This window comes from Linepithema humile, chromosome 2, assembly GCF_040581485.1.
Source record: "Linepithema humile isolate Giens D197 chromosome 2, Lhum_UNIL_v1.0, whole genome shotgun sequence".
Taxonomy (NCBI): Eukaryota; Metazoa; Arthropoda; class Insecta; order Hymenoptera; family Formicidae; genus Linepithema; species Linepithema humile.
In genome coordinates, this window is record NC_090129.1 from 25,913,680 (window position 1) to 25,940,141 (window position 26,462).

The window sequence follows — 26,462 nt, forward strand, 5'->3', positions numbered from 1 at the left end:
TGTATCTTATTCCGAAATTTACGACATCAAAAAAACAACAACGTGATAAATCGGTTAAATGTGGACTGATTTTGATAAAACAGAAAGCTACACGTAACATTTTTTTTCAATTATATAATTATATAATATATAATTATATAATTCTATATAATATATAATTCTATATATATAATATATAATTATATAATTAATAAATAATTATATAATTCTTACGATTTAATAATAAATAATTTGGGATTAATTTTAGAAGTCCCACGCTTATTATTGCGGATTTAACTTCGATTAAGTAACTATCATTGAAATACAAAGCTAGAGCAGATTATTTAAAGATTTAGATTCAATTTTAAATAAACACCTTCTGTTGAAAGAAGAACTACGATAGGATTGAAAATAGGTGAAAAACAAATTATGACGCGTAAAATATTTAGTATTAAAATTGAATTTTATAGCATAATTCATACTTTTTATGAATATTTTTTTCGTCATTCTTTGAAAATATTTTTTGTATTATCATATTGAAAAAGTATTATCATAATATATTTTTCTAAATCTATATATTTGCAATAAATTTATAATGTAATATATAAAAATAAAATAAAAGTAAGATTTTTTCATTTTTAAAATTATATTTGTCTTATAAGAAATAACATCACTGCATCGACCTGCATCTACAAGCATCGATAATGATATCGATAAGATTCTATGAATAAAAAAATTAATCGTTACTCTTATATCTTTATTGGCTACATTAGTCAACTACGCAGTGACTACGTTTACACAATCTCGTCAACTGCGTCTATCAGTCATTCCATTTTCCAGAGGAATAGCTGTCATTGGTCAGTTTCATCAACGGATGTTATTAAAGCCGATTAAGGATAACGTGTAAATGCAGTCAATGATGGTATATAACTACGTATGGTACGGAGCAGCAGTTCTGCATTCGCAGTCACACTGTGTCAAACGACGGACATATTAACGTTATTCTCTCGTCATCCATTCAACATATACATCATGGATAACAATAGAGTCAATGTGAATGTCAGTGAAGGAAAATTAATCGGTATCATCACAGAAAATGTCTACGGTGACAAGTACATCGCCTTCCGAGGTATACCATACGCGAAACCGCCAGTTGGAGAACTCAGATTTAAGGTGAATATAGAACGTCGTTGTCACTGACCTTCAATCCTAATTTAACTTTAAGTCCGATTAAACTAACACTCTGCAAAAGAAATCGGTAAATTTACATAACTAAAATGTAAAAATTACACAATAAATAACAGAAATTTACTAACTATATAATGTAAATTTACATAATTTCATCCATTTTGCACTATTTTTTTCAATATATTTGCGATATTTGTCAGGTAATTTTTATATCTTAACTGTGCATATTTATCGAATTTTTTTACATTGCAGCTTATTTATCACATTTTACTATGAATTTTTCTATTTGAAATATCTTATGTGAAATTGAAACTAACAGATAACCAAAATAACATTTAAAAACAGTGTATGACATCGATAAAATTATTATCAGCTATACTGCGATTATCTCTTATTCGTTTGATAAAACTGATAAATGATATGCATTAAACTCATGTTACGTAATGTGCAAAGTCTGAAATGTATAACATTCAGCTTATCATAGCAGTGATTCATAAATAAACAAAATAATATAAATACAAAAAAAAAGTAAATATAGATGTAAATAGATGTAAATATAAATGTAAAAAAGATAACATTTTATTTCAAACAAAGAAAAACTACATTTTAACATCTGTAAAACTGATACATATTGGTTACTTTTATTATAAATTTCTAGAGCTTTTACATATATGTATTTACGAATTACCAATATTCCAAACTACAAAGTTCAACATAAATTGTAATATGGAAAGTGCATCTATTATAAATAAATAAATATATATAAATGATTGTAATTGAATTTATTAGCTAATTTTACGTATTTAGGATCCGGTACTACCGGAACCGTGGTCTGGTGACAGAGATGCATCGAAATTTGGAAATAACGCCGTTCAGCTGAATATATTCACACAGCAAATAACTGGCAACGAAGATTGCCTCTATTTGAACGTGTATACTACGAATATAAACCCTGAGAAGAAACGCCCCGTGATGGTGTGGATACATGGTGGCGGCTTTTACTTCGGTTCGGGCGATGACACTTTTTATGGCCCCGATCATATTGTCCAAAAGGATGTTGTACTCGTTACGCTAAATTACAGATTAAGCGTTCTTGGTACGTCGCCCATTTGTAATATAAACTATTATGATACTCGTAATCGACTAAATTTTCAAAATAAACATATTTAGAATGAGTTTCTCGTATTTCAAGTTACACACTGATTCAGAAAACAAACAATTCTGAAAATCAATTTTCCAAAAATTAAGTTTTATCAAGAAGAAGTTTTATTTTATGTGTTCCGGATATATTTTTGCACATAGAATCATTTCACATTCGTTTTTACTGAAAGATATGACTCTTTAAATACGCGTTTTCTCAGGATTCCTCAATTTGTACGATAAAGTGGCGACGGGCAATCAAGGTCTGAAGGATGTTGTCATGGCACTACAATGGGTTCAGAAAAATATATCAAATTTTGGTGGAAATTCGAAAAATGTTACCATCTTTGGGGAAAGCGCTGGTGCAGCTACTGTCCATTATTTGACTATATCTCCATTAGCTGAAGGTATAAACCACAACTTTATTGATATGTACACAATGCGTTTGAACTACCACGTTCATAATTACGAATTTATTGACTAATATGCAATTGATTTATCCTCAAAAGTATCCAGATGCGAAACTTTGGAATATATAAAAATAAAAATTTTCTTCAGTTAATTTCAAAATATAGTTTACTGTACTTAAACAATTTTAAACATCCAACATCTGCAACATCCAAAATAAAGTCAGATTTAAAAAATAAGTAGATAATCAAGTATTCAAATTAGAGAACTTGTAGTAAATAAAACTATTTCCCTAAATATTTTTACTGAACCAATCTCTCTAAATAAATCAAATTGACGTAGTTTATATGCTCGTTAACGCTATCTGTATGCGCCAGATTTATTCCACAAAGCAATTGCGCAAAGTGGCGCTGCCACGAATCCTTGGGCTTTTACTGAACGAGAGCCCCCTTCAACGAATAAAGGTTTCCAGCTAGCCGCGAAACTCGGAAAAGCGACCACAGATGCCAAAGTCGCATATGAGTTTCTCAAAAAAATTGATGCCAAGAAGCTTATACAGACTGAACAACAAAGTCTTTTGACCGAAGAAGTAAGTTTCTTTAAATTTTACAGCTTTATATATATATTTATATTTTAATATGTGTAGTTGCAGTCTTAATTATGAATATGCAGATTTATATGTAAAATATTTTCGTTCTTTTGCAGAAACGTCAACAAAGTCTTGTGATATTCACACCAAGTATGGATAATGAGTCATCGAACCCAGTTTTTCCAAAACCGATAAACACGTTAATTAATCGTGGAATAAAAGTACCGCTCCTTGTAGGATATACTAATGACGAAGGATTGTTGGTAAAAAGCAACTTTAGTAATCGTAAGTGCACTTATTTTTACTTTTATTAAAATATGTTTTATTGTAAACGTTATAAAGTAAAATATGAAAAATTTTTCTAAAATATTATCCACTTGACGTGCAACTCGATATATAATAAATGCACATATAGTTTACATAATTGTAGATAATACTACGATAAAAATCGTTAAAATCATTTCAGGCGGAAAAAAGGAGGTTCTTGAACAAGTCAATTTCGATTTCAAGAAAGCAATAACACCCAGAGTTTTATCTACGCTGCCAGAAATACCGATTACTGTTGAAGAATTACGCTCTTTATATTTTGGCGACAAAGCAGTGTCAGAAGAAACTCTGAAAAATTACGTAGATTTTAATGGCGACCAAGAATTTTATCGAGGTCTTATGGAAGCAGTTGATATTCAAATAAAATCTGGTCATAGTTCAACGTACCTATATAATTTTTCATACGAAAACGAAGATTGTCCTATGAGAAAAATGATGGGTATTACGCTTCCAGGTACTACATCTGATTAATTAAAGATCTTTAATTCTATGTAGAACAAACATTGTCACACCACATAATTATAAAAAAGTTTTATTCTTCAATTTACATGTTATTTTAAGAAATATTGAATGTGATTCTGCTTGAAATATTTTTTTTATTAAAAAAAGAAAACTAAATTGTTTTATCAGTATATAGAAAAAATATTATGTCAAAAATACTAGACTATAATTTGTTCGAAATATTATTACACATTTTATGAAAAATTTGGAAAAAATTATTATTACAATTAATTTACAGTTTGACAATATTTTGTAGGAGTGTGTCATGCAGAGGATTTGTACTACTTATTTTATCCTCATATGATAAAAGATTTAGGCTTCTTACCGCCTGAATTGGATTCGGAAGAATACAAAGTAATAAGTCGCTGTGTACAAATGTGGACGGATTTTGCTAAAACAGGGTATGGAATGAACTTAATACACACCTCTTTCCAAATCTTAGAAAGAGTGATAATAATTCATTTCTTTAACCTAAACCAATTTCAGAAATCCAACGCCTACTATTACCGATTTGATTCCGGTCAAATGGGAACCATTAAAAACCGAACATACATATAATTATTTAAACATTGATACTGAACTTCGAATGAAAACCCTCCGAAAAAAAGAGCAACGATGGGATTGGAAGAACATGAAGATGAAATTATAACACTTTGTGTGTGTTTATGAAAAATAAATAATGATAAGTCTTTCTTAGTATTAAAATTAATTTTTTAAACATTTGGGATTGATAATAAATACTTTTTCGTGTATCTGTAAAGATTTTTTACACCAAAAATTTTTGTACACTTGTACGATAAATGTTAAGAGGTTGCTATCGCCTGTATCTTATTCCGAAGTTTACGACATCAAAAAAACAAACATAATGAAATACAACATGATAAATCGGTTGACGCAAATGTGGACTGATTTTGATAAAACAAAAAGCTGCACATAACATTTTTTTTCAATTATATATAATTCTTACGATTTAATAATAAATAATTTGGAATTAATTTTAGAAGTCCCACGCTTAATATTGCGGATTTAACTTCGATTAAGTAACTATCATTGAAGTACAATGCTAGAGCAAATTATTTAAAGATTTAGATTCAATTTTAAATAAACACCTTCCGTAAAGGACAACAACGATGAGATTCGAAGTATATGAAAAACAAATTATGACGCGTAAAATATTTAGTATTAAAATTAAATTTTATAACATAATTCATATTTTTTACGAATATTTTTTTCGTCATTCTTTGAAAATATTTCTTGTATTATCATATTGCAAAAATATTATAATAATATATTTTTCTAAATCTATATATTTGCAATAAATATATAATGTAATATATAAAAATAAAGTAAAAGTAAAATTTTTTTATTTTTAAAATTATATCAGTCTTATAAAAAAATAATGTCATTGACCTGTATCTACAAGCACCGATAAGATTGTATAAATAAAAAAGTTGAACGCTACTCATATCTTTATTGGCTACATTAGCCAATTACGCAGTGACTACGCAGTTTACAATCTCGTCAACCACATCCATCAGTCATTCCATTTTTCAGAGGAATAGCTGTCATTGGTCAGTTTCTTAACAACGGATATTATTAAAGCCGATTAGGGATGACGTGTAAACGCAGTTAATAGTGGTATATAACTACGTATGGTATGGAGCAGCAGTTCAGCATTCGCAGTCACACTGTGTCAAACGACAGACATATTAACGTTATTCTCTCGTCATCCATTCAACATATACATCATGGATAACAATAGAGTGAATGTGAATGTCAGTGAAGGAAAATTAATCGGTATCATCACAGAAAATGTCTACGGTGACAAGTACATCGCCTTCCGAGGTATACCATACGCGAAACCGCCAGTTGGAGAACTCAGATTTAAGGTGAATATAGAACATTGTTGTCTCTAATCTTCAATCCTAATTTAACTTTAAGTCTGATTTAACTAACACTCTGTAAAAGAAATCGGTAAATTTACATAACTAAAATGTAAAAATTACACGATAAATAACAGAAATTTACTAAATATATAATGTAAATTTACATAATTTCATCTATTTTTTAAAATATATTTGCGATATTTATCAGGTAATTTTTATATCTTAGCTGTGTAAATTTATCGAATTTTTTTACACTGTAGCTTATTTATCACATTTTACTACGAATTTTTCTATTTATGTGAAATTAAAAAACTAACCAACATAACATTTAAAAACAATGTATAACATTGATAACATTATTTTCAGCTATACTGCGATTATCTCTTATTCGTTTGATAAAACTGATAAATGATATGCATTAAACTCATGTTACGTAATGTGTAAAGTTTGAAATGTATAACAGTCAGTTTATCATAGCAGTGTTTCATAAATAAACAAAATAATATAAATGCAAAAAAAGATGTAAATAGATGTAAATATAAATGTAAAAAAAATAACATTTTATCTCAAAGAAAGAAAAACTACATTTTAATATCTGTAAAACTGATAAATATTGGTTACGTTTATTATAAATTTCTAAAGCTTTTCCATATATTTACAAATTACCAATATTCCAAACTACAAAGTTCAACATAAATTGTAATATTGGAAATCATCTATTATAAATAAATATGTATAAATGATTGTAATTGAATTTATTAGCTAATTTTACGTATTTAGGACCCGGTACCACCGGAACCGTGGTCTGGTGACAGAGATGCATCGAAATTTGGAAACAATGCCGTTCAGCTGGATATATTTACGCACCAAATAGCTGGCAACGAAGATTGCCTCTATTTGAACGTGTATACTACAAATATAAACCCTGAGAAAAAACGTCCCGTGATGGTGTGGATACATGGTGGCAGCTTTTACAACGGTTCGGGCGATGACACTTTTTATGGCCCTGATCATATAGTCCAAAAGGATGTTGTACTAGTTACGCTAAATTACAGATTAGGTGTTCTTGGTACGTCGCCCATTTGTAATATAAACTATTATGATACTCGTAATCGACTAAATTTTCAAAATAAATTTTTAGAATCTTAGTTTCTCGCATTTCAAATTACATATTGATTCGGAAAACAAACAATTCTGAAAATCAGTTTTCCAGAAACAAAGTTCTATCAAGAAAAGAAGTTTTATTTTCGTTTTCCGGATATATTTTTGCACATTGAATTATTTCACATTCGTTTTTACTGAAAGATATGACTCTTTAAATACGCTTCTTCTCAGGTTTTCTCAATTTGTACGATAAAGTGGCGACGGGCAATCAAGGTCTGAAGGATGTAGTCATGGCACTACAATGGGTTCAAAAAAATATATCAAATTTTGGTGGAGATCCGAGAAATGTTACCATCTTTGGGGAAAGCGCTGGTGCAGCTACTGTCCATTATTTGACTATATCTCCATTAGCTGAGGGTAAAAACCACAACTTTATTCATATATACACAATGCGTTTAAACTACTATGTGCACAATTACGGATTTGTTGACTAATATGCAATTGATTTATCCTCATGAGTATCCAAATGCGAAACTTTGGAATATATAAAAAATAAAAATTTTTTTCAGTTAATTTCAAAATATAGCTTACTGTACTCTAACAATTTTAAACTGCAACATCCAAAATAAAGTCAGATTTAAAAAATAAATAGATATTCAAGTATTCAAATTAAAGAATTTGTTGTTAATAAAACTATTTCCCTAAATATTTTCATTGAACCAAACTCTCTAAATAAATCAAATTGATGTAGTTTAAACGCTCGTTAACGCTATGTGTATGCGCCAGGTTTATTTCACAAAGCAATTGCGCAAAGTGGCGCTGCCACGAATCCTTGGGCTTTTACTGAACGAGAGCCCCCTTCAACGAATATAGGTTTTCAGTTAGCTGAGAAACTCGGAAAAGCGACCACAGATGCCAAAATCGCATATGAGTTTCTCAAAAAAATTGATGCCAAGAAGCTTATACAGACTGAACAACAAGATCTTTTGACCGAAGAAGTAAGTTTCTTTAAATTTTACAGCTTTATATATATATTCATATTTTAATATGTGTGGTTGCAGTCTTAATTATGAATATGCAGATTTATATGTAAATAATTTTCGTTCTTTTTGCAGAAACGTCAACTGAGTGTTGTGATATTCACACCAAGTATGGATAATGAGTCATCGAACCCAATTTTTCCAAAACCGATAAACACGTTAATTAATCGTGGAATAAAAGTACCGCTCCTTGTAGGATATACTAATGACGAAGGATTGTTTGTAAGAAGCAACTTTAGTAATCGTAAGTACACTTATTTTTACTTTTATTAAGATATGTTTTATTCTAAACGTTATAAAGTAAAATATGAAAAATTTTCCTGAAATATTATCCACTTGACGTGCAACTCGATACATAATAAATTCACATATAGTTTACATAATTGTAGATAATACTACGATAAAAATCGTTGAAATCATTTCAGGCGGAAAGAAGGAAATTCTTGAACAAGTCAATTCCGATTTCAAGAAAGCCATAACACCCAGAATTTTGTCTACGCTGCCAGAAATACCGATTACTGTTGAAGAATTACGCTCTTTATATTTTGGCGACAAAGCAGTGTCAGAAGAAACTCTGAAAAATTACGTAGATTTTAATGGTGACCAAGAACTTTATCGAGGTCTTATGAAAGCAGTTGATATTCAAATAAAGTCTGGTCATAGTTCAACGTACCTATATAATTTTTCATACGAAAACGAAGATTGTCCTATGAGAAAAATGATGAATATTACGCTTCCAGGTACTACATTTGATTAATTAAAGATCTTTAATTCTATGTAGAACAAACATTGTCACACCACATAATTATAAAAAAGTTTTTTTCTTCAATTTACGTATATTATTTTAAGAAATATTGAATGTGATTCTGCTTGAAATATTTTTTTTATTAAAAAAAGAAAACTAAATTGTTTTATCAGTATACAGAAAAACTATTATGTCAAAAATATTATACTATAATTTGTCCGAAATATCATTACATATTTTATGAAAAATTTGGAAGAGATTATTATTACAATTAATTTACAATTTGACAATATTTTGTAGGAGTGTGTCATGCAGAGGATTTGTGCTACTTATTTTATCCTCATATGATAAAAGATTTCTTACCGCCTGAATTGGATTCGGAAGAATACAAAGTAATAAGTCGCTGTGTACAAATGTGGACGGATTTTGCTAAAACAGGGTATGTAATGAACTTAATACACACCTCTTTCCGAATCTTAGAAAGAGTGATAATAATTCATTTCTTTAACTTAAACTAATTTCAGAAATCCAACGCCTACTATTACCGATTTGATTCCGGTCAAGTGGGAACCAATAAAAGACGGAGATACATACAATTATTTAAACATTAATACTAATCTTCGAATGGAAACTCTCCGTAAAAAAGAGCAACGATGGGATTGGGAAAACTTGAAAATAAAAAACACAAAGTTATAAAACTTTGTGTGTATTTATAAAAAATCAATTATAGCAAAATTTTTTCAGCACTAAAATTGATTTTTTAAACATTTTGGACTTATAATAAATGTTTTTTCGTTTATCTATAAAAAAGATTTTTGCACCTAAAATTTTTTACATCCAAAAATTTAGATATAAAAAATTTTTTACACCTAATTAAATATAACACATTTTTATATTCAGTGCGTTTTATATTTGGTGAGTGAGAGTACTAGCATTATTGCTCTTTTAAAGATTGAAATCAATTTCTGTTTGAAAAAACGTCGAGACACTAATATTTTCGTGCTATAACTCTTGCGAATAAACTTTATTGCGAGTAGATTACGTGTGTGTATCGACGACGAAATCGAATTTCATTCGCGGCCCGATCATATATCCACATTATCGATAGTAGTCTGGAATTGAGTTTGGAGATTAAAAAAAATTAAAGTAAAAGTAGTACATGCACTACAAATAAAAAATAAACAGCTTTCTCTATATACTTTTACTTAACTTCACGTAAATACATCTATGTCATATTCGTATTTTTCATACTACACATTTGTAAAATTTATAAAATTAAAAAAAAAATTAGGTATTGCAAATATATTATAATATAAGAGAGGCATTAGAGAGGCACATTTCAATCATAAATCATAACTGGTTTGGTTGGAGGCATGTTTCAACCAAATATATTTGTCATCGTCACAAAAATTTGGTTTCTTCAAATATTTATCCTAGTGTACACACAGAGAAATAAAAAAAGAACAATCAAATATACGTTACGATCTGTATTTGGCACTATTTTTATATATTTCAGTAAAAGTGTTTTTTCCGTGTATTAAAATACCGTTTATCTAGCCGCTTAAAAAAGAGCAAAACTAATAACCAAATATTGTTCTAACCATCACCATAATCATCTAAATTCGGCTCGTATAAATGTGACTTATACATGATAAGAGATAAGAGAAGATAAATATGTTTATACATATAAGAAATACGTTCATACGTATTTAAAAAAATAATATTGCCACATCAACCTTATTCAAAAAGCATCGGTAATATTGTAAACAAAAAACAACGATTCAATAAACCACTTTAGTAATCCGCATTGCAAGGATTATCCGAGTGATTTCATAATCATGTTCTGTTATACGATACTACGGATACACATTCGGCTGCAGAATTTTGCACAATCATCTAACGTCAACCATTGGATCTGATAACATTCTTTTCTCATCGCTTTTTCAATGTGTCCATTAAACAACAACAGAGTGGAACAGAGTGGATAAACGTGCGTGAAGAAAAATTAATCGACATTGTCGAGAAATCTGTCTGCGGTGACAACTACTGCGCCTTCCGAAAAATATCTCACGCAAAACCGTTAGTTGGAGAACTCAGATTTAAGGTGAATATATAGCGCTCTATTGCTAACGATCACTTTTGTACGATTAAATAATACGGGGCGTGTAGAAGAGAGAATGAAATGTCTCGTAAGTGGGTAGAGTGCAATTAACTAAACAAGAAAGTCCTTTAGACTGTAGGATATACGCTCTAGGTGTATCAGTAATGAGTATCGCACGGCAATGAAAAATAAAGTTTCTGCTCACTCACTGCTCACGTGTTACTTGTCCTCGCCGAACGATCAAACTTTTCTCATCGTCTAGTCGCGCGAAACACGCGAATCATTTACCAATCCTTTTAGAATAGACTTTAATTTACCGATATATTTTTCTAGGAGCGTCTCATAGGGAGGATTTGTTCTACTTATTTCATTCTCATAGGATGAAAGATTTCGGCTTGACACTACCTGGACCTGATTCGGAAGAATATCAAATAGTAGATCGCTTAGTTCAGATGTGGACGGATTTTGCTAAATCTTGGATATGTTACAAACTTAATATCTTTTTCCGAATCTCCAAGTATGTTGATAATTATTTTTTAATCAATTTCGGCAATCTCGTTATCACGGATCCTGCTATTTCTTTAAAAATTTATTAAGCTAAGAAATATAGTAAAATACGAAATTAAAATAAATGATTCAAATTATCATCAAATATCCATATTCAACGTACAAAATAAAAATTTTGTACCATCGTAAAATAAAGTAAAAAAATTTTTTGACAGTAAAACAAGTTTTAAAAAATATATAGCGCGGTAATATCGCAATAATATTATCCTATGCATCATTTTTCGTCTCACTGATGATAGCAATATGTCATTCACAAGAAGAAAAAGTGTGCGTAATAAATGTAACTTATGAGTACAGTTGAACATTTTTTTTACATAAATGTTATTTTTTAGGTCTAAATCCTTACAAATTATCGTTCACTTTTTGACGATAATAATACAGCGAAAGGATTAAGTTTCCAATTTAATGTGAAACATGTTTAATATCTACAGATTCAATCAATGTGAAAAGAAATAATTCAAAATTCCATTGAATTGTGTACTTTGCAAAATTGCAAATGCAAAAATTAGTATAGTAGAAAAAACATTTAAGCTGTTTGTCACTGTATCATTTAACATAAGTTATTGTAAAAATATTTAAAAGAAAGAACCAAGTTTTGCTTTCAAAAATGCTTTTAAATAGATGGCTTATAAAGAAACGATTTATAATCAGACAGAATAGAAATAAAAAAAATATATTAATATATATTTTCAAAAGTAGCATTGTTGTCAATGCCATTCAAAAAATTCCAGTAATAATATCATGAAAGAAGATGAAAATAAACGAGAATCGTTACTCTTTCTCCCTACTCTCAGCGAGAATCATCTGAGTGATTACGTAATCATGCTCCGTTATAAGATACTACGAATACACGCGCACTCGACGAGAGTCGCACTTTCATACGAGTCCACAGTTTCGCTGTGTCAGTCGATCGGCTTGTTCACACTGTACTCTTTCATCGCACTTTTAACGTGGCTACTATGGACAACAACAGAGTGGATGTATATGTATGTGAAGGAAAATTAATCGGCATCGTTGAGAAAAGTGTCTACGGCGACAATTACATCGCCTTCCGAGGAATACCTTACGCGAAACCACCAGTTGGACAACTCAGATTTAAGGTGAATGCACAGCGTTTCATTGAGAACTTAACTTTAATTCGAGTTTAACTAGCGGTTTGTTTGAATCTTTTTCTATATATTTCTTTCTATCTAAAACAGAAACTAAGAAATAAAGAGAGTAAGTGTATTGACAGTTAAAATTTACTAGTAAATAATCCTGATAAAATAATTATTAATGACCAATATATTACGATTATCTTATCTGTTTCATAGAAGTTTTCTACAAGTTCGTGCTTTATCACTACAAGTTTATAAGCATTATTCATTCCACTGGCGCAACTTATGTAATATGTAAAGTGTGCATCACGTTTCTCCTTCAACTAACATAACAATATTTTATAATGTAATCTAACAACAGACAGAAATTAAGTAAAGTATTGAATTGTATTGTAAGCATTAAAAAATCGAAATTTCTAATGTTTAAATCAAAATATTAATAATATACAATTAAAAAATGGTATGCAAACAATTTCTAGTTTTCTAATTGACGTTCTGTTAACATTGCTACATAATTTTATACATTTGCAAAATAATTTGATAGATTGCATTACCAATTTTGACAAATTTGAATTCTTAATTTAAAGAAATTGAAAGATGCAGCGAATTAGATAATATTAAATTTCCAACGTGTATTTATTACTGAAAATAAATACGTATATCATAAATACACTGTAAAAAATTGCCTAAAAATTCAGACACATTTTTGTCTGAATTTTCAGATCTGGGTGCCTGAAAGTAATTTCAAACAATCTGTCTTAATTATCAGGGTAGTTTTTCTGAAAGTTCAGAATAGTGGCGCGTCTGTCCGAAAAATTTAGAATTGGTGACCAAAAAATTAGACAACATATTTGAAAGCAGCATCTGTCTAAAATTTCAGACATGCTGTGGTTTTATAACCCGATGCGTGGATGTTCGCGCAGTAGCGAAGACGCAGTAGCAGTGTAACAAATGCAGTTAAAGCAGTCTCAACTGACGTCGCGTCGTGGAATCCATTACGGAATATTAGTTAGGCTGATGGCAGAGAACGAGATGTAAGTCATAGTCGTGGACGTATGGTAAGGCAGAGAAAAACGTAAGTCGTGAAAGTTATTGTGTGGATACGTTTCACGACTTACGTTTTTCTCTGTCTTACCATACGTCCACGACTATGACTTACACCTCGTTCTCTGCCATCAGCCTAACTAATATTCCGTAATGGATTCCACGACGCGACGTCAGTTGAGACTGCTTCAACTGCATTTGTTACACTGCTACTGCGTCTTCGCTACTGCGCGAACATCCACGCATCGGGTTATAAAACCACAGCATGTCTGAAATTTTAGACAGATGCTGCTTTCAAATATGTTGTCTAATTTTTTGGACACCAATTCTAAATTTTTCGGACAGACGCGCCACTATTCTGAACTTTCAGAGAAACTACCCTGATAATTAAGACAGATTGTTTGAAATTACTTTCAGGCACCCAGATCTGAAAATTCAGACAAAAATGTGTCTGAATTTTTAGGCAATTTTTTACAGTGTAATTGAATATAATATGTTAGCAAATTTTATTTAGGATCCCGTACCGCCAGAACCATGGGCCGGCGGCAGAGATGCTTCGAAACATGGAAATATCAGTATTCAGATGGATTCATTTACACAAGAAATGATTGGCGATGAAGATTGCCTTTATTTAAATGTGTATACTATAAATATAAATCTGAGAAAAAAACGTTCTGTAATGGTGTGGATACATGGTGGTGGTTTTTCTTCGGGTTCGGGCGATTCGAGTTTATATGGTCCCGATTATATTATTCAGAAAGACGTTATACTAGTCACGCTAAATTACAGACTAGGTGTTCTCGGTACGTTATTCATTAGCTCGATATCGCATTCCTAATATTCGCGATTCTTTTTTACATGTAAAAATCATTTCATATTCAAATATACTTCATTAAGATTCTTCAATAGTATATGTCCTCAGGTTTTCTTAATTTAAATGATGAAGTAGCAGCGGGCAATCAAGGTCTGAAGGATGTAGTCATGGCACTACAATGGGTTCAGAAAAATATATCAAAATTTGGTGGCGATCCGGAAAATGTCACTATCTTTGGCGAAAGCGCTGGTGGAACTATTGTTCATTATTTGGCTATATCTCCAGTAGCTAAAGGTATATAGATAAAATATATAATCTTAATATTAATTTTTTATTACTTTCAAGTAAACTTTACAAAAAAAAAATTTTAATGCAATTTCTAAAATTTTAATTAAGATTTTGCATATAAAGAATGTATGTAATGTTAAACTTTTCGAAATAATTAAAAATAAGACCAATTATTTCTCTCAAAATTTTTTATTTAAAACATCGATTGCAAATTAAGAAAACTGATTAAAAAGACTTCAATTGCTTCTAAAATAGCTATACATTATTAAAACATTATTAAAAGAAATGAAAAAGATAGAAACAAGAATTTATGATGATAAAACAAATACACATAATTAAAATATTTTTATCTACTGTATGTGTATGCGCCAGGTTTATTCCACAAGGCAATTTCGCAGAGCGGTGTTGCCACGAATCCTTGGGCCTTTACCGAGCGAGAGCCTCCCTCAACTAACAAAGGTTTCCAGCTAGCCGAGAAACTCGGAAAAGTGACCACAGATGCCAAGGTTGCGTACGAGTTTCTCAAAAAAATCGACGCGAAAAAACTTAGACTTGTTGAACAAAAAACTCTCACGACTAAAATGGTTAGTTTTTTTTTTTGAAAATTTTATTATAATTATTTTAATATTACTGCAGTATGAATTATACAAGCAAGCTGTACGCATAAAGTAATTTTATTCTTTGTGCAGGAAAAACAACAATTCTTTTTGTCGTTCTCACCCAGTATGGATTACGAGTCATCAAATCCGTTTTTTCCAAAAGACATAAAAACGTTAATTCGTCGCGGAGTTAAAGTGCCGTTTCTTCTAGGATATAATAATTGTGAAGGATCATATTTTATATCTATTATTTATAATAATCGTAAGTACATTTACTTTTGCCTGCACTAATATATCTTTTATTATAAGTCACTTGTTCCTTATCAAAAGTTTCTGTTAATCTAATAATATAATAAAAATCATACAAATAATTTCAGAGAAAAGAAAAACGAGTCTTAAGGAAATCGATTCCGATTTCAGGAGAGCCATATATCCCTCAGTTTTGTCTAAACTGTCACAGATACCGATTACTGTTGAAGAATTACGCTTTTTATATTTTGGTAACAAAACAGTGTCAGAAGAAACTCTGTTGAATTATTCAAATTTTTTAAGCGACGAAGCATTTTACCAAGGCATTATAGAGGTGGCTGATATACAAAGCAAATCGAGTAATCGTAGTGCAACGTATCTATATAAATTTTCATATGAAAATGAATCTTCTGTCATGAGAAAAATTATGGGCGTTACGCTTCCAGGTACTGTCTCGAATAATGCATAAAAAAATATATCTTTAAATCCATATAGAACAAAAATGCTAAAATAGATTTTTACAATATATATTATTTCAAGAAAAATGGAACATAATTTTAAGATTTTTTATAAAGATATTTTTTAGTAAAAAAAATTAATAATTTTTAGTATATATGTATATATAATATATTATATTTGGAAATACTAAATATAAAAATGTAGAATAGAAAATAGTATACTGATTAATCTAATAGATGACAATATTTTATAGGAGTGTCTCATGGAGAAGATTTATTCTACTTATTTTATCCTCATAAAATGAAAGATTTCGGTTTAGAACCTCCTGAACTGGATTCAGACCAATACAAGATAATAAGTTACTTAACACAGATGTGGACGGATTTTGCTAAAACAGGGTATGTCACAAACTTAATACCTTTTTCCGAAAGCGTGTACAATTCATTTCTAATTCAAATTCATTCATTTCAGGAATCCAACGCCTGCTGTTACGGATTTAATTCCAATCAAGTGGATGCCTTTAAAACACGGAAATACATGCGATTATTTAAATATTAATACGGAACTTCGCATGGAAACTTTCCGTAAAGGAGAACAACGATGGGATTGGAAAAATATAAAAAATAAATTATAATGCTATGTCCGCATAAACCTTAATATTGTTATAGGAAATTTGAAATCGATTTTTTTTTATTTATTAGTGAAAATGTCGAGAAAATATCGGGCTAGAGAATAAACTTTTTACGAAATAACTTTAAGTATAATTAAAGTATTCTCAAATGTGATTATAAATTTATTTTTAAGATTTTAAGGAATATGGTTAAGATTTTATAGAATATAATATTTTAAAAATAAACAAAATAAACATAAAATAAATATAATATCAATTACTTTACTAATTATTGTCAAAAAAAGTTTATATTAGCAGAAATGCCTAAGTTACAACGACATCATTGAACGTAAAATTTCTTATCAAGAAAAAAAAAATTTTTAATCAGATCCAAAATTAAGCAAAGACGTATGTTATAATAAAAGATTATCAACTGACAACATTTTGATTTTATAACACACTGAGAAGTGAGCATTAAAATCTTACAAGATTCTAAGTTACATTAGATATAATTACTTTATTTTAAATTTAACGTAAACGTGGTTTTCTCTTCATTTTTTTCCAGAGTGATCACGAATACGCGATCCCACGTCGACGCGTTGTTTGAATAGATAACAGAAAATGTTTTTGTAATTTGTTTGTGATGCTCGGTTCCTCTAACGTATAAAGGCAAATTCTATAAATTATATTCGCTACGTGATTGTAAACGTAATATTCGTTGCAGTCGAAAAATATTTTTGCAATGCGTTCGATACTTTGATTCTATTTGAGAATTCTAGAATAGAATTGTTCTAAAATAGATTTTAGAACAGAAAAAAATATGCTCGTTATTCCAATTTATTTTTCTAAAGTGTTTCTAAAGAACATTTTATATTAGATAATATATTATAATGTGTAATTTTTTAAAATTGCTATCTCTTATCTCTAACTTTTGAGTAACTAGTCGTTTCGCAATTGAAACTGTATGAAGTAAATATCATAGATTGAGTTAAAGAAAAGAAAAGGAATAACCTTGATGCTAATATTCACTCATTTCGCATCACGATAGTCTGTCGCAAGTTTTGCGATTACTAATTTTGCTTTGATATACATAATCGCACCTCATAGATCGCTTGTCTAGTTGATGCATCGTTCTTCCAAAATAGCTATTATGGATAGCATCAGAGTGGACATATATACGCGTCGGGGTGAGTTAATTGGCATCATCGAAGAAGATGTTTACGACAGGCGTTACATTGTCTTCCGAGAAGTATGCGAAAGCACCGATTGGTAAACTCAGATTTCGAGTGAGTAAATTGTAATAAGCTTCATCGTAACAAGCGCATACAACAATAGCAGTTAATTTTAATCTTGGTTCAACTGACTGTTTATCACTCTCTACAGGCGAAGTTAGATATAATTAATTGCTTAAAACAGATTACACGTAAATGACATTGATAAAACTAGCTCTGATTATGTTACGCAATGTTATCATTTTCTCAATTTTATAATATAATAAAATATAATAACCCGTAATCTTTCAAAAAATTTCTGAATTTATAAATTATTAAATTTCGAATTTTAAATAAGCAAAACAGTCAGTCATAATCGAATATCTTTTTTGATAAGTAGTGAGCATCTATTATTTATTTATACGATTTTGAAGCTTTAGTCAAAAACTTTTCCGATCAGAATAAGTATTTAGTTAACAAATGTCCAGTATGTAATCAATCAATAATCGAGCAATCTGATTTACGATTTTCGACTGATATCGATTGCTGAAAGTCTACTGTTTACGTTTCTCCTTACATGCTTGACAGAATGCATGATATGCGAGAACTTGTGCGAACGACGCTTATAAAAACTTTCATAGTTCATTGTTAGCAGTAAGAATGTTTCTAATCATATTACATCCTACTTCGTTGGCAAAAGCAGAAGTAGATTAATAATGGATTAATTATAATTTATAGGCGTACTTGCTTTTTTATCAATTGTTTGCAGAACATACATACTTCGCAACTAATTCCCATCTCTGGTCTGGATGTTATTGAAATTTTGCGATAAAACTGGATATTAATCTTTTCGTATATCTGCATTCGTATCTCTGATCCAGACAATTAGCATATGTAAATTTCTATTCTTGCTTCTAGCAAGTTGGCACATTTCTCTCTATTATCAATTTACAGGAAACTATGGAACAATCTGTAATTGTGTGTGTTTTCATTAAAGATAAATATGGAATTGAAGATAAATTATTGAAAAAAAATTTTACGTATTTAAAATCTCGAAAATATCAGTCTGATAGCAGAGACGTTTCGAAATTCGAAAACGTAACCGTTCGAACTGATACGTTGCACAAACAAATTGACGACAAAAATAGCATCTATCTAAATGTACATATTATAGATATTGAACTGGTAGAGAAAAACATTCTATGACGTGTAGATCACTCTGCCGGCTTTTATACAGGTTCCGGCAATGCATTCTTTTACGGTCCCGATCATATCATCCGGAAGGACGTGGTCGCTTTGAATTATAGATTAGATGTCCTCAATACGTTGCCCATGCGATACGCAATCGTTGTATGTTACTCGCGTTTAATAATCGATATTTCTGAGCACATTTAAATTTAACTTTTTGAATTTTAATGGAATCTCGCTTACTGATCTCGATACTGATCGATAAATTTTCAAAAGCGATTTTTCCGAATAGAAAAATCGATATAAAAATTTCTATAATCTATGATTTGGATTCAAATTTTTTAACATAAAATTAGAAGGCTTTTATAACACAATACTGCCGCATTAATAAATCGAATCAAATAATATAGTTAAAATCGCGGGCAGAAATCTGAAATCAAATAATTCGACTCCAAAATTTTCGTGTAATATTGTTAAAAGTTTTAGTCCTCATAATTCTCGCTACAATTTTAATTGCGGTTTTACAATTTTGTAATAAAACTATCGTTTAACTTAGTTTATCAACAGAATAATTTGTTTACCAGCGCGATATAGATGCTGATCAATTAGTTACAAATAATTAAAAGACTTCAACAAATATCAATACATTTATGAAATATTTTTTTCTTTTTATCATAGCAAATACCTATGGTTAATTTAAATAAATTAATTTGCAACAAAAAAACACAAATAGTATAGCTCTTTAGATTTTTACAATTTATATCATAAAACAGCAATGAACAAGAATTGGAAAATAGTCAAGATTTGCAATGAAAATCCAACGAAATATACCAGAATTTGCTGACAATCGTGAAAATTTCACTATTCATCAGTAACAGCTGACTATTGTGCAGCTTTCACTGCTGTCAGTATATTAAGGATTTGAATAAGGATATTCGCGAATTCACCAATATATATATATATATATATATATATTGTATATCTATAGAGACATTGGGTATCACCAGATACCCAGTTCAGAATCTCCAAACACGCGTTTAATCACAGATGTATTCGTCAATTTAGAATCAATTTTTTAAATATTTAAGTGCTAATAAAAATTTTGAAATAAAGAATATAAAAGATTCCCCTTTTTCTTCCTTTCTCTCCCGCGAATAAAATTAACAGATAAAAATACATTTCCTATAATTAATTTTAATTAAACTATTGTAAAAGGAAGAATTTAAATTAGAAATTTACAAAACTTTTACTTTTTTCTGCTGCTCAGTATCTTACATATTTACAAATAGAGCAGTTAACAGCAGAGAAAGTACAGAACAGTACAGTCCTGGGGATCGTTAGGTTTATCGTCCTTGGAGCAAATGTCATGGAATCTCAAAGCGCATGCGTTTCTTCTGACGAAGCAGTCGCTTATTCGTCGATTATTGCGGTCTTATCAACCGATTCGACCGCGTCGTCTATCGATTGGTGAATCACTTTTTCGGTGAAAATAAGGAAATGCGAACTATATACCAGTGTGAAGTTTAGGAAAGGGACAGTTACAAAGTATTGTGTAATCAATCCACTTGATTAAGCGATCTAACACTCGACGGCCAGAGACGTGTAAGCGATACGTGGGAGCACAAGTCAGTGCGTGTGAATAACGTTGGCAATTAGTTACCTATAACGTTGTGAACTGCGGCACGGAGCTGCCTTCGAACGGTTGATATACGGACTTCTTCTATTTTTCTCGCCGCGTGGTTCGTCTCGCTCGCGTATTTCGCGCATTTCGACAACGACAAACATCAAAATTTACAGTTACAATCACGTTACATTTTCCAAAATTCCCATTTTTGCGAATTCATCGAGTGTCGATTTTGATATACTTTAATCTGTGCCGAACGAAACAAACAATATAATCATCTGTATTCGCATATCAGACTTATTTGAAAGATAGTGACAGTTTCGTTAGACAACGCGAGGAACGTGTGTAAACATTGTTTAGAGACTATTGGTTAAATATTTTTCGTTCGTCTGTGGCTTTGTCTTTAAAGTGACACGATGAGTGACACGATGAGCAACACGATGAGCGACACGATGAATGTTAAGATAGAGTGCGACATGCCTTATTTGCGAGCGATTCAACAGATACCAGGTAATACTCCTGCTAAAAAATTCTCTTGGATCGGAAGGTTAGCTGCGCGGGACCAAAAGGCCGGCGGAGATCGCGATAAAGTTCCGCAAGAATTGCAGTCCTTATTGCAAGTGGAAGCCGCGATCAAGCAAAATACGCCGGAATATGAAAAAGATATAAAGTCCGCTTTACAATCCGAAGATTCAATGATAAATCGGCGAGCTCTCAAGGCTTCGTGGTTCTTCAATGGCAGTTGTAAGAAGACGATTAATGCCGAGTACTTCTGCAACGATATTTTTCCAAACGTCTCGCTAAGGACAAGGACATCTATAATAAATAAGTTCGCAAGTAAGCTGATCGGCAGAGACCCTGTGTTCGCGGAGGAATTATTTACAGCAATTACATCTGCTTATGACATTAAAACCGCTCTCCCATTGATCATAGCATGCAGGGAGTCTTTCATTTATGATACGATTGTGGAGAAAAAGCTCATACTGCCTTACACAATCGTCAAAAAGATTTACTGCATAAACTCGCATCTTGCAGCGCGCTACTTGATATTGTTAAAACCTAATAACATTGATAATCCTTTTGCAATCGGCATTCAAAAGTATACAAAAATAGTGAAAAAATTAGCGAAAAAACATGTGGAATATTTCGTCACATTGTGTGTAACACATGCATCTAATTTAAATATTATTCTAAGTAAAAAGTCTGCTGGAATATTCCTGAAAGAGGCGAAGATCCACCTGATAGCACATCCGAAAATATTCTTTTTTATGCTGCCACTGAAGATGATCAGTGCGAACATAATGGAAACTATCTTTCCGAAATTATTGCCTGATGAGCGTAGCGGTTTCAACACAACAAATGCACTCGACTGCTTAAAATTCTATTTTCCAAAACAGAAAAAAATTGAGCTGCTCTTCAAAACGTATAAGGACAAGTACAATGCTGAACTTCTCGACAACCTGTATAACGTGACGCCCGCGTTGCTGCAAATATTACCTACTGAAAAGCGAATCGAGCTAGCTCGTAGTAAAATAAATCATAGTAAAATAGAACAGGATGATGAATATACTATACAGAAGGAATATATTATGAGACATACTATGGAACGTACTATGAGACATACTATAACATATACTATGAAATCATCTTATAAGCAAACTTGGATTTGCTACTATAGTACTAAGGAAGCGATACCGTTGCTTATGGAAAGCATACAGAAATCTTCAGGACCTTGGGATAGAGCTGATTACATTGGACAAATGATGTACTGTTGTAAAGTCAATGATGATAACGAAATGCTTGCCGAGGTCATCAAATATATTATAGCTAGACATAAAAACGAGAGATCTGATGTATGCCGAAAAATAATAGAATATTTTGCAGAAATATACGAAGATGCGGTTTTTTTAGATGAACAACTGCAATCTCTTGTGTTCGATATGATTAATCTTTTTTACGTAAAACACGGTGTCTCAGACAAAAGGATAATCGCATCTTTGACGCAATTCAAGCTTACTAACAAACTGCCGATCACAAATTTGATGCAAATGTTAATAGAATTAAATATACAAGAAGGTTGTGAAATCTTTAACATACTAGAACAATATCCAGTGTTCGAGAGAAAATGTCTCGAAACCATAGGAGATATTCTGAGCGACAAATATTTTTCAAGTGATAAAATAGAAATGACAACTAAACAACAAAAATATCCATTGATCCAGTTTATCAAAGCAATATATGCTTTCAACAAGAGATGCAAAACTTTGTATCCAAATGTAAAGCATTTGACAATTACAAGTTATCCAAATCTATTATACGATGTTTCTGCAATATTAAAATCTAATGATTATTTTCGGAACGCAATAAATGATATATTGAAGAAGAATGAACCAACTTTGTATTATTCGATAATTTCCAAAATGGACATTAACATGGAAACTAATATCGCGGATTTAACGTCTAAATCAGGGCTCAATCAATTGAAGAGAAATCCACTCAACATACTGAACAACTGGGAAAAATATTTGGAAAAATACAAGAAACATCTCAACGAGAAATATTTCACCAAAAACATGCAAAAGTTTATCAGAATTGCACGCTGGCACCAGGACATACCCATCAAATTCGCCGAGCGTTGCATAGAAGAGTTAAATGGAGATAAACATAAAAATCGGTCTTCCTTAATTATTCTAGGCATTCTGCTTCACGGTGACACGCTGACGAAAATAATAAAACTTTTAGTATCAAACATAACGGTAAATGTTTCTAAGCAGGACGATAGGGATAGTTGCTTGTTCGTGGAAATTATACCTCATTGCATAAAACTTTCCAATCCACCAGTGTCTTTCGACATCATGATTAAATTAAGCGAAGGAGATTACTTGTCAACCGCGTTGGTAGCGTTAATAAATATAAGTAGACGATCTTCTTTGAAGAAAGTCTTGTTATTCGCGCAACAGTTGATATCAATGCGCGTCGGCGCGCGAAAACATGGAATTAGACTATTGAGTTCGGTGTTATCTATGCAAGAGTATATCAATCATCTTGATAATCTCTGGAAGACTGAGAAGAATTTTTCGATACGACAAATTATATTCGACGAAGTGGAGCAATTCTTCTCAAAAAATCCATGTGCTGAAACTTGGTCTCTATATTGCAAAATCGTTTCAATGGCAACTGTGGAAGACAGCGAGATAATATTGTCGAAGATGCAGCTGGATTCTCTCACGCAACGCCAACTTAACACAGTTGCACCCAACGCTATCACACAATACATTGAACTATGGTTCTCCACAATAACTCGTTTTCAAAACGACGGTATGACGAACGAGGAGTTAAATCGAAATCTTAATAAGTTTGTGAATATTCTAAATAAAGAGGATGTCGTCGAATTTGTACCCGATGAAATAGCCGATAACATAATTAAAAAATATTTATTTCACTCCGAGAACGTAATAGCCTCGCTATCAAGAAGGTTCGCGCTGCTATATATTTTCACTAAAGATCAAAATAAATTCCAAACACGCAAGACAGTGTTGATAGAAACTATCCGAAGCGCAACAATGAAATGGAACGAACCTCATCCCTTGAAATTCCGTTTTTATCCGATCAATTATACTATTCACTATTTCATAATCGAGTTCGCCAATAAATGCGTTCGGTCTCGCTATCAGCAGTCTTTTAACTTCAATATGATAGACGATATGTTGCATATATTCAAATCGTACTTGCTCCCTACACAAGACATGGAATCTTATTTGATGTTAGAATATACAAAGCTACTACTAAAATGTACGTCTGAAAAAGAAGAAGATGCCTTCGGTTTAAGACTCGGTCTATTTGTTCCATCTTTAATTGACATTTTCACACCGTTATTAGTTCATTTCATGGCCACAACTCTTGATCAATTTTTAAGAAATGCATATATCAAAACTAATGACGAGAACACTGAAAACACGATCAGGTGCAAAATCATGAACGGCCTCATTCATTCTGAGCACATACCGTCCATTGTCCTAGCTGTGATATTGTTATCGTTTGAGAGGCGTGATGAAATATACGATGATCTCATTTCTAAATTTATGCATATAGATCATCCTGCGGTAACAATTATTTTACATAATTATCTAAACAAAGAATATCAGTGAAATGGAGTGAATTGAATAATAGTAGTAAACAAATAAGTTTTATACGCGTGTATTGTTCCATCACTTATTAAAATAATAAATAGTGCTTTCATTAAGTGAAATTAATGTGATTTAATTATAACGATGAATGCATTTTTATACGCGTTGAATTAATACCTGTGTAATTTTTTCTCATAAAAAATAGATCTTAAATTCTATGCAAAATCTTCTCCTCTTTTCTTTTCAAAGTACAGGATTAAAGATTTCTACGAACGCTTAAAACTTTTCTGCGGTAAAAATATGTAAAAAAAATTGTCAGTTAAACATGTAAGACAAGTAAAATAATGATATCTATGTTTAAGCTTTCATAAGAATTTTATACACGCAATGATATGATATGAGTTGCATAATAAAGATTATTTCAGCATTTTAAAGAAACAAATGTTATTGCATAATATGCATCCATTTTTCTCAATACATTATTTATTTAATATTAGTAATTTATTTAATTCATATTTAGATAAGGCAAATACTGGATGCATATTTTGCAGCACATAATGTCTTTTTGTAAACAATTAATCCACCACTATTTTCCCGAAAAAACTCTTCTAAAATCTTTCTTAATTGCTTATAAAGATCGAGATTTCATAGCAATAGTAAATAATAAAAGTTCTCTTATTCTTACATCCTTGAAACTTTTGAACCGATTTCGAATAGATCAGACGATGTTTATCTCTCTGTACTAACGACAACGGGAATGCTGTCGACGTGCTAACTAAACATATCCGCGGATATATATACAGACATATAAGAGCAGAATTCCATCTTCTAAAATTCTCTCGAATTATAGATCGTGCGAAATGGACATCTTCTATATTTCATAAATTGAAATGGAGACGACTAATATCGTCATGTAACTGAACTAATATCAGCATCTTTTATAATAAAATTATCTAATTATATTAGATGATCTGATAAAAAATAAAATCAATAAAAAAATAGACGATAAAAATATGACGTAGATAAAACTGGAAATACCGAGATGTAATTTCGATTCTTTCGAAAAAGTAGAAAACATGTTGCTGTATATAATTCATAAATATAACTCGCGTATCTATTTCATAGAATGCACGTAGAATTTCATACTTAAACATAAAAAAATAATCCTATAAAATACTTTCCGCCGAAAATAACATTTGTTAATTCTCACATCGATATAGATATTAGTATGGTACTTACACGATGCATCGAAGCCGGTGATGAAGCTCGGACACGGTGCGTACACGGTCGACCCTGCAGGAGTGCTGGGCCAGCAGGACCACCCATCAAATGTAAGAGGACAGTACGGTTCTAAAAAAGAAATTTCAATACATAATTGCCACTATATTACCGCGATATAATAGATCCAAGATTTTGCAAGACATGTTGCTATGTTTGATAGCACTAAAATTGCACTAAAATTGAGTCTTGATGCGTAAGAAATTGCAAGAAGATATAATAGCATCGTGAGAAAAATATTATCGCGCTATCGTCGCTGCGACAAATTGGATAAATGTTGCCGTGCGCGATTTACGACG

At 31.1% G+C, this 26,462-nt stretch overlaps 4 protein-coding genes across 7 annotated transcripts in view; 3 read left to right on the plus strand and 1 right to left on the minus strand.

Annotated features, from left to right (window-relative positions):
* Nucleotides 1-26,462, minus strand: part of LOC105669971 (calcitonin receptor-like) — a 111,245-nt gene that overhangs the window by 56,576 nt on the left and 28,207 nt on the right. For all 3 annotated transcript variants that reach the window (XM_067349649.1, XM_067349647.1, XM_067349648.1), the window contains exon 4: nucleotides 26,125-26,235. In XM_067349649.1, the coding sequence (XP_067205750.1) occupies nucleotides 26,125-26,235 (111 nt within the window). The remainder of the gene's footprint in view (nucleotides 1-26,124; nucleotides 26,236-26,462) is intronic.
* Nucleotides 889-9,717, plus strand: LOC105667753 (uncharacterized). Its single transcript, XM_012359744.2, has 16 exons — nucleotides 889-1,152; nucleotides 1,975-2,263; nucleotides 2,529-2,714; nucleotides 3,093-3,304; nucleotides 3,421-3,589; nucleotides 3,771-4,085; nucleotides 4,389-4,533; nucleotides 4,619-4,778; nucleotides 5,779-6,021; nucleotides 6,799-7,087; nucleotides 7,354-7,539; nucleotides 7,909-8,120; nucleotides 8,238-8,406; nucleotides 8,588-8,902; nucleotides 9,208-9,346; nucleotides 9,432-9,717. The coding sequence occupies exons 1-16, from the start codon at nucleotides 916-918 to the stop codon at nucleotides 9,601-9,603; spliced, it is 3,438 nt and encodes a 1,145-aa protein (XP_012215167.2). The 5' UTR covers nucleotides 889-915; the 3' UTR covers nucleotides 9,604-9,717.
* Nucleotides 12,423-17,235, plus strand: LOC105667754 (juvenile hormone esterase-like). Of its 2 annotated transcripts, none has more exons than XM_012359745.2 (8): nucleotides 12,423-12,675; nucleotides 14,231-14,519; nucleotides 14,639-14,824; nucleotides 15,191-15,402; nucleotides 15,508-15,679; nucleotides 15,795-16,112; nucleotides 16,379-16,523; nucleotides 16,597-17,235. In XM_012359745.2, the coding sequence occupies exons 1-8, from the start codon at nucleotides 12,535-12,537 to the stop codon at nucleotides 16,757-16,759; spliced, it is 1,626 nt and encodes a 541-aa protein (XP_012215168.1). In that variant the 5' UTR covers nucleotides 12,423-12,534; the 3' UTR covers nucleotides 16,760-17,235. The 2 variants fall into 2 exon arrangements, with proteins under 2 accessions (XP_012215168.1, XP_067205739.1); XM_067349638.1 differs by having other exon boundaries at nucleotides 12,537-12,675; nucleotides 14,217-14,519.
* Nucleotides 20,535-25,340, plus strand: LOC105667751 (uncharacterized). Its single transcript, XM_012359741.2, has one exon. It carries the CDS (start codon nucleotides 21,175-21,177, stop codon nucleotides 24,904-24,906), a length of 3,732 nt encoding a protein of 1,243 aa, XP_012215164.2. The 5' UTR covers nucleotides 20,535-21,174; the 3' UTR covers nucleotides 24,907-25,340.

What these genes read in the sequence shown, in the direction of transcription:
- LOC105667753 (XM_012359744.2), top strand. Translation starts at nt 916, where the DNA reads ATGGTACGGAGCAGCAGTTCTGCATTCGCAGTCACACTGTGTCAAACG. An exon ending in TTACAGATTAAGCGTTCTTG is followed by an intron (nt 2,264 to 2,528) that starts GTACGTCGCCCA and finishes GCGTTTTCTCAG; the next exon opens with GATTCCTCAATTTGTACGAT. An exon ending in TTACAGATTAGGTGTTCTTG is followed by an intron (nt 7,088 to 7,353) that starts GTACGTCGCCCA and finishes GCTTCTTCTCAG; the next exon opens with GTTTTCTCAATTTGTACGAT.
- LOC105667754 (XM_012359745.2), top strand. Translation starts at nt 12,535, where the DNA reads ATGGACAACAACAGAGTGGATGTATATGTATGTGAAGGAAAATTAATC. An exon ending in TTGGACAACTCAGATTTAAG is followed by an intron (nt 12,676 to 14,230) that starts GTGAATGCACAG and finishes AATTTTATTTAG; the next exon opens with GATCCCGTACCGCCAGAACC. An exon ending in TATATCTCCAGTAGCTAAAG is followed by an intron (nt 14,825 to 15,190) that starts GTATATAGATAA and finishes TGTATGCGCCAG; the next exon opens with GTTTATTCCACAAGGCAATT.
- LOC105667751 (XM_012359741.2), top strand. Translation starts at nt 21,175, where the DNA reads ATGAGTGACACGATGAGCAACACGATGAGCGACACGATGAATGTTAAG.